General features: G+C 43.6%; 1 protein-coding gene across 2 annotated transcripts in view; it reads left to right on the top strand.

Moving 5' to 3' along the window:
• DNAH12 (dynein axonemal heavy chain 12) overlaps positions 1-15,285 on the top strand; it is a 107,459-nt gene that overhangs the window by 28,792 nt on the left and 63,382 nt on the right. For both annotated transcript variants that reach the window (XM_082209107.1, XM_082209106.1), the window contains exons 21-29: positions 396-517; positions 638-920; positions 2,118-2,237; positions 6,446-6,602; positions 7,297-7,469; positions 8,270-8,422; positions 10,140-10,379; positions 11,602-11,847; positions 14,298-14,417. In XM_082209107.1, coding sequence (XP_082065233.1) covers positions 396-517; positions 638-920; positions 2,118-2,237; positions 6,446-6,602; positions 7,297-7,469; positions 8,270-8,422; positions 10,140-10,379; positions 11,602-11,847; positions 14,298-14,417 — 1,614 coding nt within the window. The remainder of the gene's footprint in view (positions 1-395; positions 518-637; positions 921-2,117; positions 2,238-6,445; positions 6,603-7,296; positions 7,470-8,269; positions 8,423-10,139; positions 10,380-11,601; positions 11,848-14,297; positions 14,418-15,285) is intronic.

The raw sequence follows: 15,285 nt of genomic DNA, 5'->3' as shown, positions 1-15,285 counted from the left end.
ATATTTACAAATTCAAAGAAAATGTAGACTGTAACTAAAAACATCAGTATACTTGAGACTAATAATTAGATTTTTAAAAATGACAAAAGTTGTGGATGAGAGTTAGTGGGTCCATCTACAAACAGGGGCAGAGATCAGGTGGGCAAATACAATCAGTACTCACTGTCTTCATTTCTCCCCAATCTGCAGTATGCTGGGGGTCTTCCCCACCCAGTTCACATTCCCCACAATGGTGTGGGCTGCAGCAAAAAGGAAACAGCACTGCAGGCAATGGATGCAGGGCGGAAGAGAAAACAATGTCTTTTTATATGACCAATGGATTGATATTTTGTTTGTATTACAATTTTATTCTCCACTGGAAAGGTGTGCTTATTAAATAACCTGTTGTTTTTTAGGTTCTTGCTGCTACTTCATTGACAGGCTTATTGGAAAAGCTTCAGAACTGTAATGAACTTCTGGACAAAATAATGAGAGGACTGAATGCATATCTTGAGAAAAAGCGTCTCTTTTTCCCTCGGTATGCTGTGTGTTGATTGTCATTAAGCTAGAATAAATATTTATTATTCTCAATTAGTATTTGATTCCAAACAAATACATGCAGTCATAGAAACTTAATGCATTTGTACTTTCTTTGCAGCTTTTTCTTCTTGTCTAATGATGAAATGTTGGAGATCCTGTCAGAGACCAAAGACCCTCTCAGAGTCCAGCCTCACTTGAAAAAGTGTTTTGAGGGCATTTCTAAACTGGAATTTCTTTCCAATCTGGACATTAAGTCAATGTTCAGCACTGAAGGTGAACGGGTGGAGTTTATTTCAACAATCTCAACTTCTGAAGCTCGAGGTGCTGTGGAGAAGTGGCTAATACAAGTGGAAGATATCATGCTGAAAAGTATACATGATGTCATTACAAGATCAAGACTGGTATGTTTTCCGTTAAATATATAGAATCTGATCTTGCCAAACATGCATGCATTTCGTTTATTTGATTTCAGGCTAGTTCTGTTCTGTTTTTAGAATCCTATTCTTTTTTCTTCTTGCTATTTAAGCAAGTAAAAACTGAAGTTACTAGACGCAGAATTGCACACACACACAAAAATCATAATGGAACAATGAAGTCAATGAGAATTTTGTATCTGTGAGGACTTAGCTCTATATTGTTCCACTTACTGTCATCCAACATATAAAACTGGATTGTTATAGCAACTAATACATTGAATTCTTTCTTAGTAAAATGTAAATGAGAACTAAAAGGGGGGGGGGATTTTTCTGATATACAGTCATACCTCATATTGTGTCCGCTTCAGGTTACGTGTTTTGTGCTGCGTCCTGCGACAACATGGAAGTACCAGAATGGGTTACTTCCGGGTTTCACCGCTTGTGCATGCGCAGAAGCGCTAAATTGTGCCATATGCGTGCGCAGACACGGTGCTTCAGCTTGCGCCAGTTCCGTCTTACGGACAGGCCTCCAGAACAGATCCCGTCCGTAACACAAGGTTCCACTGTATTACATTTATTTAAAATGGGGTGGGGAAGTGTGGCCCTCCAAGTGTTGTTGGACTCATAACTCTCCCATCTCTCCAATTCAGTATGACCAAGAGTCAGAAATGATGGGAGCTGTAGTTTGGCAACATCTGGGGAACTTTATTTTCTCCAGTGGACACTGCCCAGTCCTCTTCATGATACTGCTAGTGCCCCTGAGACACTCCCTTCAGACGGGTTCAATGAACCCTTCCCTATCACTGATCTAAAAGACAACCTAGATACAAATATTTTACAATGCTGGACACAGTTACCTGTTTTTAATCTGTGGAAATCTGTGATGCAAACGCATTATAGAAGGAGGAGGGGGAGACTAATGAATGACTTTTTTTCACTGGTTCATATGGAAGATGTTGGCGAGAGACCCAGACATAAACACTATACTTTTTATAAGGGAGTGAGCACTGAGTGATTTCATAACAATTTGACTTCACCCGCAGAGACACACTCCTCCTCCTGAGACTGATGGATGCCAGTAACAACAACTATGATTTCATAATAGGTTGTATAAATGATTCAGTGTAATAGTTTCAGTGGTTAGTAGTGATCCTGTTGGGCAATGTCTTTTACTTTTCCCAGGCATATCCAGAAACAGAAAGAAAAGATTGGGTGAGAGAATGGCCTGGTCAAGTAGTTATTTGTGTCTCACAGATGTTCTGGACAAGTGAAGTACACGAAGCCATAGCTAGTGGCCCAGAGGTATGGTGACTGCACAAAGCTTTTATAATAATAATAATTTATTATTTATACCCCGCCCATCTGGCTCGGCCTCCCCAGCCACTCTGGGCGGCTTCCATAAAAACCAAAAATACAATGAAATATCACACATTAAAAACTTCCCTGAACAGGGCTGCCTTAAGATGTCTCCTGAATGTCAGGTAGTTGTTTATCGCTTTGACATCTGCTGGAAGGGCGTTCCACAGGGCGGGCGCCACTACCGAGAAGGCCCTCTGCCTGGTTCCCTGTAGCTTTGCTTCTCGCAATGAGGGAACCGCCAGAAGGCCCTCGGCGCTGGACCTCAGCGTCCGGGCAGACTGATGGGGGTGGAGACGCTCCTTCAGGTATACTGGACCGAGGCCGTTTAGGGCTTTAAAGGTCAGCACCAACACTTTGAATTGTGCTCGGAAACGTACTGGGAGCCAGTGCAGGTCTTTCAAGACCGGTGTTATATGGTCTCGGCGGCCGCTCCCAGTCACCAGTCTAGCTGCCGCATTCTGGATTAGTTGTAGTTTCTGAGTCACCTTCAAAGGTAGCCCCACGTAGAGTGCATTGCAGTAGTCCAAGCGGGAGATAACCAGAGCATGCACCACTCTGGCGAGACAGTCCGCAGGCAGATAGGGTCTCAGCCTACGTACCAGATGGAGCTGGTAAACAGCTGCCCTGGACACAGATTTGACCTGTGCCTCCATGGACAGCTGTGAGTCCAAAATGACTTCCAGGCTGCGCACCTGGTCCTTCAGGGGCACAGTTACCCCATTCAGGATAGGGAATCCTCCACACCTGCCCGCCTCCTGTCCCCCAAAAACAGTACTTCTGTCTTGTCAGGATTCAACCTCAATCTGTTAGCCGCCATCCATCCTCCAACCACCTCCAGACACTCACACAGGACCTTCACCGCCTTCACTGGTTCTGATTTAAAAGAGAGGTAGAGCTGGGTATCATCCGCATACTGATGAACACCCAGCCCAAACCTCCTGATGATCTCTCCCAGTGGCCGCATGTAGATGTTGAAAAGCATGGGGGAGAGGACAGAACCCTGAGGCACCCCACAAGTGAGAGCCCAGGGGTCTGAACACTCATCCCCCACCACCACTTTCTGAACACTGCCCAGGAGAAAGGAGCGGAACCACTGTATAACAGTGCCCCCAGCTCCCAGCCCCTCAAGACGGTCCAGAAGGATGCTATGGTCGATGGTATCAAACACCGCTGAGAGATCCAGCAGAACTAGGAAACAGCTCTCACCTTTATCCCTAGCCCACCGGAGATCATCAACCAGTGCGACCAAGGCAGTTTCAGTCCCATGATGAGGCCTGAATCCCGACTGGAAGGGATCCAAATGGTCCGCTTCTTCCAGGCGTGCCTGGAGTTGTTCGGCAACCGCTCGCTCAATCACCTTGCCCAGGAATGGAAGATTTGAGACTGGGCGATAGTTGGCCATCGTGGCCGCATCTAAAGATGGTTTTTTAAGAAGCGGTTTAATAACCGCCTCTTTCAGCGGGTCTGGGAAGGCTCCCTCACGGAGGGAAGCATTCACCACCCCACGAAGCCCATCGCCCAGTCCTTCCCGGCTAGCTTTTATAAGCCAGGATGGGCAAGGATCCAGGAGACAGGTGGTTGGTTTCACTCGTCCAAGCAGCCTGTCCACATCCTCGGAGGTAACAGATTGGAATTGATCCCACTCAACTTGACTAGACAGAACTCTAGCACTCTCCCGCCCCGGCCCTGCTCCCATGGTGGAGTCTACTTCTTCCCGAATCTGGGCGATTTTATCTGCAAAAAACTTTGCAAAATCATTGCAGGAGAACATGTGGCCCGTACTGGGCCCCGATGTTGCAGGTGGTTCTGCTAAATTGTGAACCACCTGAAAAAGTCTCCTGCTGCTGTTTTCTGCAGATGCAATAGAGGCGGTGAAGAAATTCTTCTTTGCCGTCGCTATCGCCACTTGGTAGGTTCGACGTTGAGCTCTAACCTGTGTCCGGTCAGATTCGGAATGAGTTATCCGCCACCGGCGCTCTAGCCGTCTCAACGATTGTTTCATTGCCCTCAGATCCGTGGAAAACCACGGGGCTGTCCGGGCTCCATGCAATCGGAGAGGGCGCTTCGGAGCCAAACAGTCAATAGCCCTGGTTAACTCCACATTCCAGTGGGCCACCAGGGAATCAGCTGAAAGGCCATCAACATGGGATAAAGCACCCCCTACCACTCTCTGGAAACCATTTGGATCCATTAAGTGGCGGGGGTGGACCATCCGAATTGGTCCCACCTCCCTGCAGAGGGGATGGGTCGCAGAGAAGTCCAGTTGCACCAGGAAGTGATCTGACCATGGCACTTCTTTTGTTTCACTTTTACTTAGTGTCAGATCACCAACATCCATAGAGGTAAACACCAGGTCCAAGGCATGTCCACGGCTATGGGTTGGGCCAGACTTATTCAGGGACAGCCCCATGGAGGCCATGCTTTCCACGAAGTCCCGAGTGGCCCCTTGTAAGGTCGTGTCGGCATGGATGTTAAAATCCCCTAGGACGACCAGGCTAGGTGTCTCCAGGAGAACATCCGCCACGACCTGAAGCAGCTCGGGCAGGGAATCCTTGGTGCAGCGGGGACCTTTTAATGTTTCCTTTTAATGTTTCCTGGCTTTATTTTGGTACTTTGTTCACACTGAACCATATTTGATTTAGATGTTTATGGAATTGTCACCAGCCTCTTTGAATTAATAATGCTTGATATAATTTCATAAAATAAATATTTCATGTCAATTTTCCACCTTTTCCCTTGAAGTAAAACTGAACACAACAATTAAAAATGAATCCTAATACTCAAGGGGCCACTAGGGGCGCATCGGAAGATGGCTGACAATAACATCTCTCCGACCCACACGAGGTAATTAGGAGGCTGTGATGGGAGTAAATAGCCTCCCTACCCCCCCCCCAAGGTTGTGGGGGGGCTGCCCTTGCCTGCTGTGCCCTATACCACCCCCGAATTTGTGGGGATGGGGGCACTAGGCAGAATGCCCTCCTGTGGATTTCGGGGCTCCTGGACGCTGTCTCTGATCCGCGCCTCTAGCTGCAAGAACTTCAAAAGGAATAATTAGGAGGAAGCGAATGGAAAGAGCGATGTTATTTATGAAAGCGATGATATATGGAAACCATCTTGGTTTGAGGATTGAACGAATGGAAAAATTCACACAGGATTGTAATTGGTGTTTATCTGCTTAAGAAGATTATCAGAAGAGATCATAAAGAAAAAAGAGAAAAAATATACGAACAAGATGAGATGTGGAAACAGCAAGATAAGACTGGATAGAATTATGAACTTTATTTGGACTGATTTGGACATTAACGCAGTAGCAAGAAGATGATCGGAATCCCCCTTCGGAACTTGAAATATGGGTCCCCTCAACAAAATTTAAAATTTGGCTTTGTAATTTGGAATTTATGTGATGTGATTTGATTTGATTGGTCGGTTAATAAAAATTATTTTTTAAAAAAATGAATCCTAATACTCAGGCAGGTAAAATGCAACTAAATATTTGGAGGGACAGATAAATGTCAGATACTGAATGTGCACAAATGAGCTCTTAAAATGTTTCACCCTATTTGTGAAGAAAATTTCAGGAGAAAAAAAGCCTGAGGATTTTTCACTGAAAATTGTCTTCTGAGAAATTTCACTCTAGTATATATGAGAAGCTGTTGTTCATTTTACCCTATGAACTCCCAATGACATAAATACTTTCGTAATGTTAAATACCAGCATCCCAATCCAGCAATTGTCTTTTTAGTACAGGAGCTTTAGACACACACACACACTGGCTTCTTCTGCTTCCAAGAGCTGCACCCATTTTGGTGCAGAGACCATGTTCCTGCTCACAGAACAATATGTGCTGATTATTTATTTATTTATTCATTCATTCTATACTGCCCTTCATCAGAAGATCATAGGGTGGTTTACAACATAAAAACACAAAATACATAACTTAATAGCAAAAGAACAGTAAATATGAATGGGAATGTGTTATGCAAGCCAGATCTACCTGACTGGGGCATCTATATTAAAAATTGGTATAGCAATCACTAATGAGCTTTTGAATAAATAAATCACAGGATAATAATATAGAGAGACCACTAAGCTTCCTCTTGGTAGTTGTTTGTGGCAGATAGAATTTATCAAAATCCATTTTCATTCTGCAGGGCTTAAAGAATTATTACGCTAACCTTCAGTTTCAGTTAAATGATATTGTGGAGCTGGTAAGAGGGAAGTTGTCTAAACAAACAAGGACCACACTGGGTGCTTTGGTTACTATTGATGTGCACGCTAGAGATGTCGTCATGGAAATGATTGAAAGTGGTATGTAACCTAATAGCTTGTTCTTGTTTGTCATAGAATAAATGAGAATATTAATACATTGCCTGATATTTCTCTGTTGTTCCGGGAAATCATTGCTTTTTAAACTAATATTCTCAATGTTAAAATACTGATTTTATTATTTTAAGACATACAGTGGTACCTCCGGTTACGAACTTAATTCGTTCCGAGGTCTATTCTTAACCTGAGGCGCACTTTCGCTAATGGGGCCTTCTGCTGCTGCTCTGTCAGCGCACGACTTCCACTCGCATCCAAGGGCAAAGTTTGCTACTAGGAGCATCTACTTCTTGGTTAGCGGAGCTTGTTACCCGAAGCGTTTGTAAGGAGGACGATACATAACGCAAGGTTCCACTGTATACCCATTGCTTTAACACCAGTGCTTTTTTTCTAAAAAAATGTTTAGGGGTACTCTCATTTTGACTCAAGAAAATCACCATTTTATAGTTCAAATCGGGGGAAATAAATACAGTAAATGGACAAAAGTACAAAGATTCACAAAATGTTTAGGGGTATGCGTACCCCTGCATACCCCCAGAAAAAAGCACTGTTTAAGATGAAAGAAAAATTGGAGCTGACAGCTGCAACTTCAAAACATTCTGTTTCCCCTTCCTACTTCCTTTCCATGGTATGCTGAGGAGTAGAGCCTAAGACATTTCCCATGGTTGTATTATTTCAGGTGTGTCGCACGAAACAGATTTTCAGTGGCTTGCTCAGTTACGGTATTACTGGGAGTATGAGAACGTCCGGGTGCGCATCATCAATTGCAATGTAAAATATGCATATGAATACCTTGGCAACTCTCCTCGACTTGTCATCACTCCTCTTACAGACAGATGTTACCGCACTCTGGTATGCTTTTTAATATTAAATTGCTAATAAGAATTCTTATAAATCTGAATTGGCTACAATGAGGCATATTCTCCACCTATGTTTATGACAGTAGCTTATAGAGATTTTGTCTTGTTGAGGTTCTCAGAACTACTGTATTAAACTCTCTGACAATAAGGGAAGCACTCTTGACTCTATTAAATTCAATGGGACTAAAGCATTAATGTTCTCTTTACTGGAAACATAGTTTAAAATTTAAAACTGATTCTGATTAGGTGTAAATAAAATTGTGAGACAAGGCAAATATAGATCCTTTTGTTCTAGATTGCAGATCTCTTAGTAATGCAGCAGAAAATGTCTTTTTAAATTGATCAGTGAATCAAAGAAAGTAACACCTGTGCTGTTGCAGGCTATTTCATTAGCCCTATGAAAAAGTTGAAGAAAATATGATAAAGTTGACGTTAGGAATGAAGAATGGAAATAGAAAAATGGATGGAGAAATAGATACGATTGATGTGTATGCTTGCATTAGAATTTGTGTAGGTGTATTTTCCCAAGTGGAACAACAGAAACCTGGGATAAATAGATGAATGAATAATGGTTTAGGGAGAGAGAGAGCAAAAACGAAAGAAAAGAAGAATTTGGTGGGAGGTGAGAATGCAGTGACAAAGTATGCAAGGCAATGTGTAAGAAAATAAGGGGGAGGGTACATGTTTTCTACAATATTTCATCTCTGCCATATACAACTTGATGTAGGTTCTTTTTGTATCCAAACATTATGTGACTTCTGAAATATTTTCATGAACTTTTCTTATTCTTAGATTGGAGCATTTTATTTAAATCTTGGTGGTGCTCCAGAGGGCCCAGCTGGGACAGGTAAAACAGAGACCACCAAAGATTTGGCTAAAGCTCTTGCCGTGCAATGTGTTGTCTTCAACTGTTCTGATGGCCTTGATTACCTAGCCATGGGGAAGGTAAATTGAACCAATCTTTTATTGTCTGATTTCCAGTTTTTAAAGGTGGCACAGTTTTTCATTTTCAGTAGATGCTCAACTTTAACAAAAACATTTAAAAACAATAACACATACCTTGGTCACACAATCCAATTGTTCACAGAACTGTACAGTTAACTTCACAACTATCAGTTGAATCAAAGGCCTTCGCGAGGGGAAAAGGGCCCACTCTGAATCAGGTGCAAAGCCCAGGACACCCCAGAGGGCAGCCCCCACCATTTCATCCCTAGGGGTGAGAGGAGACCAGCAGTGCCTCCTGTTCACCAAGAGGCTGCTGTAATTATTATTATTATTATTATTATTATTATTATTATTATTATTATTATTATTATTATATTTATACCCTGCCCATCTGGCCGGGCTTCCCCAGCCACTCTGGGCGGCTTCCAACAAAATATTAAAATACCGTAATGCAGAGGGCTGTGTGTTCCTTGGAGGCCATAATCTGCTACTCCTGTGGATCCTGCTGCTTAAGGTGGTCCCCTCATCTTGCCTCATGGGTTGGCCAACCCAGGAAAGCCTTCTCTATTCCTGGAAGTTACATATATCAACAACTACTAAGTACGTTGTCAAGGAGGTCATCCATCCTGATACTTAAGCTGCAGTGCTATGCAAACTTAACTTGGGAGTCTGAGTAAACTTGCAGAGGATCTGTCTCTTTAAGTACAGTCGTACCTCGGCCCCCAAACACCTTGGGAGTTGAACGTTCCGGATCCCGACTGATCAAAAACCAGAAGTGAGTGTTCCAGTTTTCAAACGTTCTTTTGGAAGCCAAACTTCCAACAGGGCTTCTGTGGCTTCCAATTGGCTGCAGCAGTTTCCTGCAACCAATCAGAAGTTGCATTTTGAAAGTCAAACATTTTGGAAGTCAAACAGACTTCTGGAACAGATTCTGTTCAATTTCCAAGGTACAACTGTACTTCATCAATACACTGTGCTTTTAAACTTTGAGGAGTCAGGATAGTTTGACAAGACAGAGGTTGCTAATGTGTCCAAACCAAACAAGTTCTGCAGGTCTTTTAAAAATTGCAATTGAAGCAGTATCCAGGAACATAATTAATGCTGCTGCAATCAAAGAATACGCATTTGATGTGATTCGCTTGGGCACTTTTTAAACAGATTCTGAGGCAAGTAATGTACTGCCAGCTTTGGAACTGATTTTAAAATGTTCTTGCAAAATTATTTTTAGTGTTTGAACAGCCCACAGCCACACATGAACTCATACAGCCCTTATAAGTTAAAGTACAGTTTCTCATAAGAGTGCTTTTGATCTGATTTAATTGGTTTCACTACTTCATCAGCTCTTATGGGGTTGGTTAAATAGCTGTAACTGGGAGTTAGGAAACATGAAGAGAACAGACTTCACTTCCATCACTGCCTCTCTGGTATTTATGTATTTATTAAGTTACCAGTAGTTGATCAGGAGGACTACTGCCATGATAGCTGTAACAGGGAAATAATTCCTGCTTCTCCACAGAAATCATTTCCTGTACACAGTCTAAGCAAGCAACAATTATATAGAGGCACCCCAATTTTTTCATTTGCCTAATACAGCTAGATTTGATGAGGCTGTAAGAATAGTAGTAAATAAATATTCCCAAAGCATCACAATACTCCTTTTTATATTTTGGAACTATTGCTTAGTTACATAATGCCGGGCTTACCATTTTGTTTCTAGTTTTTCAAGGGGTTGGCCTCTTCAGGTGCTTGGGCCTGCTTTGATGAATTCAATCGCATTGAGTTGGAAGTCCTGTCTGTAGTGGCTCAGCAGATCCTTTGCATCCAGAGGGCTATACAGCTGAAGCTGGAGACGTTTAATTTCGAAGGGACTGAACTGAAGCTGAACCCCAACTGCTTTGTTGCGATTACTATGAATCCAGGTTATGCAGGGCGCTCCGAACTGCCGGACAATCTCAAGGTAAAATAGTGAAAGAAAAACCATGTTAACTGAGAGTCATTTCAGATACTGCTTTTAAAAGCATGATTTCTCTAAAAATTGTTTTATGATCTATGCATACAGTGGTGCCCCGCAAGACGAATGCCTCGCAAGACGGAAAACTCGCTAGACGAAAGAGTTTTCCGTTTTGGAGGTGCTTCGCAAAACAAATCTCCTATGGGCTTGCTTCGCAAGACGAAAATGTCTTGCGAGTTCCTGCGGGGTTTTTTTTCCTCCCCCCCTTTTTCTAAGCCGCTAAGCCGCTTATCAGCTGATCCGATAAGCTGATAAGCCGCTAAAAGCCGCTAATAGCGCTAATCCGCTAATCCGTCAATGGGCTTGCTTCGCAAGACGAAAAAACCGCTAGACGAAGAGAATCACAGAACGGATTCTTTTTGTCTTGTGAGGCACCACTGTACTTCTAGACTCCTTTCACGAGTGAGACTACTGCTGGCTGAGCTGTCCTAAGGCAAAGTGAGCAGGGTGGGGGGTGGGGGAGCCTATAAAATAAGAGTTTGTCTTACACCACCCTTTTTCAAGTGTAACATCTGCTGGTCATGTGACTGAGCTGAATTAGTTTTGAATAGGAGCAAACCTATCCCTACCCCATGTTCCTGCCAAGCTCCACCACTCCTCCAGAATGTCCCCTTCTCATGACTGAGCTGGCTGAGTCCCAGTTGGGCCAGGATGAAGAACTGAGATACTCTGGCATATCTCTGAGCTGGGATGAGGGATTTTAGTCAGTGTAGCCCCAGCTGAGCCACAGACCTGCCTATTCCAAACTCTGCTCATCTCAGCGGATTTTGAGTTTGGCTTGCTCCCTATGTATGGCATATAAGTGGTGGTCAAATAGTAGCTTTCTTGCTCTGGATATTCTTGGAAAAAACAGCTCAGTAGGTTTTTTTGTATGGTTCAGCTTGGATGGCAAGTCCTTTCTTCTTTAATAAGAGGGTGCTTAGCAGCTATGAGATAAAGTTTCCAGAACAATTGTATGAAAATTCATTAAACGTTTGTGGAGGTGTTTTTTGTTGTTGAAGTGAAAGAGAAATGTATAAATAAGCATACTAGTGCCACTGAAAAAATATAGCCTTGGAGGGGGGCAGAACTGCCATACTTTCTCCCCCCCTCCCCAATTTGTTCATATATTTTATTTTTCGATTTTTGAATTTTTTAACAATCATACTTTCTTTGATGTGCCTTTTAGGTCCTCTTCCGAACTGTTGCCATGATGGTTCCTAACTATGCTCTCATTGCTGAAATCTCTCTCTATTCATATGGGTTTCTGAATGCTAAACCTTTATCTGTGAAAATAGTAATGACCTACAGATTGTGCTCGGAACAGCTTTCATCTCAGTTCCATTATGACTATGGTATGCGTGCAGTCAAAGCAGTGCTGATAGCTGCTGGCAATCTAAAACTGAAATTCCCTTTTGAAAATGAAGATATACTGGTAAGTGGCACATTATTAACTTGACTTTAGAAATAGTCATTAGTTCTCAAATGGACTTAGAGCATTTTAGTATCTTGCTGTTTTATCCCATTCCAGTAACATTGGTGTAATTTTTCCATGTATGAAATTTAGAAGATCAGCTAGCAGATGTCTTTGTAGTTCAGTGGTCTAAAGCAGTTCAGTTCAGTGATGTCAGTACACAATGGACTCCTGTATGACCAGTGAGAGGTGCAAAATGAGGAGAGGGAGGAGCCTGAGGAGAGTCCCAGGGGCCACATTCAGCCCCTGGGTCTGATGTTCCCCACACAATTTAAATGAATATTTTTTTTGTGATGAATTATAAATAAAGTCAAGAACAGTACAGACGTACCTTGGTTTTCAAACAGCCTAGTTCTCAAACGTTTTGGCTCCCAAAAGATCAAAACTCGGAAGTGACCAGTTTTTGAATACTATTTATAATTCATCACAAAATTGGTAGGGCTTCCGCATCTTCCAATTGGCTGCAGGAGCTTCCTGCAGCCATTCAAAAGCCACGCTTTGGTTTTTTAATGTTTTGGAAGTCAAACAGACTTCCAGAATGGATTCTGTTTGACTTCCAAGGTATGACTGTACAGTGGTGCCTCGCAAGACGAAATTAATTCGTTCCGCAAGTTTTTTCTTCTTGCGAGTTTTTCGTCTTGCGAAGCACGGTTTCCCATAGGAATGCATTGAAAATCAATCAATGCGTTCCTATGGAGACCGTCCAGGGACAGAGGGGAAGCGCCGCACGCCTTCCCCTCTGTCCCCGGACCTGTATAAAGCAAGGGGCGGCAGGGAGAAGATTGCTTCTACCCGTTGCCTGCCCCTCAATCTCCAGGGACAGAGGGGAAGGCATGCGCGCGCCTTCCCCTCTGTCCCCTCTTTTGAAGCAAGGGGCGGAGGGGAGAAGATCGCTTCTCCCCGTTGCCGCCCCTTGGTTCAAAAGGGGTCGGGGAGAGAGGGGAAGGTGCGCGCGCCTTCCCCTCTGTCCCCGGACATTGCGGGGCTGGCAACGGGGAGAAGCGATATTCTCCCCACCGCCCCTTGCTTCAAAAGAGGTCCGGGGACAGCAGGGAAGACGCGCTGCGCTTCCCCGCTATCCCCGGAGCTTGCGGGGCAAGCTTCGTTTTGCGAAGCAAGCCCTTAGGGAAATGCGTCTTGCGAAGCGGCTAAGAAAACGAAAAACTCCTTCGTCTAGCGAGTTTTTCGTCTTCCGAGGCGTTCGTCTTGCGGGGCACCACTGTACTAGAAATACTACAAGGAGTCTTGTGTGTCCTTAAAGACTGACAGTTACATTGTGGCATATGTTTTCATATACCAGACCCTCAGAGTACCCCAAAATTATACATGTAAGGACTTCCCCCAGCAACTGTAATACCAGTAGCAAGTGGGGGAGAAAGGTACTCCTTGGAAAAGCACAAGTGTTTCTTTATGTGGCTTTGAACAATGTTTGCTTTGTCACCTATAGTGTTCTCCCAGGCTGCTTAAGCTAGCTATGATCAACATAGAGATCAGCAAAATCCTCAGATGGATTGCAAGTGTTAGGCATACTGAATCAGCATAACTAACACTTACAAAGCCCTTTCGGTCTAGAAATCATAGAAGTGGTTTGCCATACCCATTATAGGAATGAGTAATGTTTCCCTTTCCCGGGCCTGTATCAATATGGGGGAGCAAGTGGAGGCACATGCCCCAGGTGGCAGGTTAGGGGGCAGCAAAGCAGTGTCTCGTTGGGTAGACAACTCTTCAAATAAGTGGAACCTGGCCAGAATAAAAGGAGTCACTGAGCATGCACATGCCTCTTTCCTCCCTGATGACGATGTGCTGTGGCTGGCTACAGTCCACACATCTCTTCTAATGAGCAGAAGTTCCATTTATTAGAAGGGGGTGGCTATAGAAAGCCCCACCTCCTTGCTCTCCCCAGGAAGAAGAAGGTGAGAAGCTGCTGCGACAGAGGGAGATGAAGGGAAAGAATGCTCTCCTTTGTTGTGCTGTCACTTCTGCCACCAGGAGAAGGAAGCCTGCATAGACCATGAAGGGGGAAACAAACATTCCACTTTGTGACTTTCCCGTGCTGGCACTGCCACCAAGAGAAGGAATTGTGTGTAGGCATTCTTCTCTTGGTGGTGCCAGTGGCAGCAAGAGGCAGACATGAACATGCAAGAGAGGAGAGTAGCAGTAAAGACTTTTGCCTTCCTATAACTAGATATGTAGATCCAGCACTGCCCTATCCTCCCTCACCCCAGCTAATTTCTCTTCCTTGGAGACAAGTTTTTATTCATGTTAGGATTCAGCTTGAAAGAAAAATACTCGTAGGAGACACAGTGGGTTGATGGAACTTTGTTTTTATTGCTGAGCAGATTAATATTTGTGATATAAACTAGAACATTATTTCTTTCCAACTCTGCTGCTGTTTCTCTTCCTTTGTTCAGCTCCTTCGATCAATCAAAGATGTAAATGAACCTAAGTTTTTGTCACATGACATACCTCTGTTTATGGGCATTACAAGTGATTTATTCCCTGGTATTAAACTTCCTGAAGCTGACTACAATGTGAGTATATTTTTAGTGCATTGTTCCCCAGTAATCCTTTCAGTATTTGACAGTTTTAGCTTATGCGGTTGTCTGTTTCTAACTGAATGATGTGCTGTGTCTATTTTTTAAGTGGATTGTTTTCAAAAAACTTCAGTTCACCCAGTCTTACCATGAACCCAAAGTCTGCTTCAGAACTTGATGTGTTTGCTTATTTTATTTTCTCACATTTATATTCAGCTGCTCTTCAATCATGGAACCCAGTGTAGTGTACATGTGGTTCCCAGATGGTCATCCATTCAGGAACTAATCAGAGTCAAACCTGCTCAGCTTTAGCAAGGTGGTAGCCTCAAGTACCTTCAGACACTACTCTAGGACCAATTCTCTGTTTGTAGAAGCCCCCCAGCATTTGTAATAGATAGCAGAAAGGCTTCATCCTTTTGCAATCTTTCAATATCTACTTTAGGCTGCACTGCTACATACGTTGTTCTTTAGTCGTTTAGTCGTGTCCGACTCTTCGTGACCCCATGGACCAGAGCACGCCAGGCACTCCTGTCTTCCACTGACTCCCACAGTTTTGTCAAATTCATGTTGGTAGTTTCGAGAACACTGTCCAACCATCTCGTCCTCTGTCGTCCCCTTCTCCTTCTGCCCTCAATCTTTCCCAACATCAGGGTCTTTTCCAGGGAGTCTTCTCTTCTCATGAGGTGGCCAAAGTATTGGAGCCTCAGCTTCACGATCTGTCCTTCCAGTGAGCACTCAGGGCTGATTTCCTTAAGAATGGATAGGTTTGATCTTCTGGCAGTCCATGGGACTCTCAAGAGTCTCCTCCAGCACCATAATTCAAAAGCATCAATTCTTCGACGATCAGCCTTCTTTATGGTCCAGC

The sequence above is a fragment of the Podarcis vaucheri genome (assembly GCF_965113315.1).
Source record: "Podarcis vaucheri genome assembly, chromosome: 2".
Classification (NCBI taxonomy): Eukaryota; Metazoa; Chordata; class Lepidosauria; order Squamata; family Lacertidae; genus Podarcis; species Podarcis vaucheri.
Note: the sequence above shows the minus strand (reverse complement) of the source record. Positions and strands in the feature narration are given on the sequence as shown.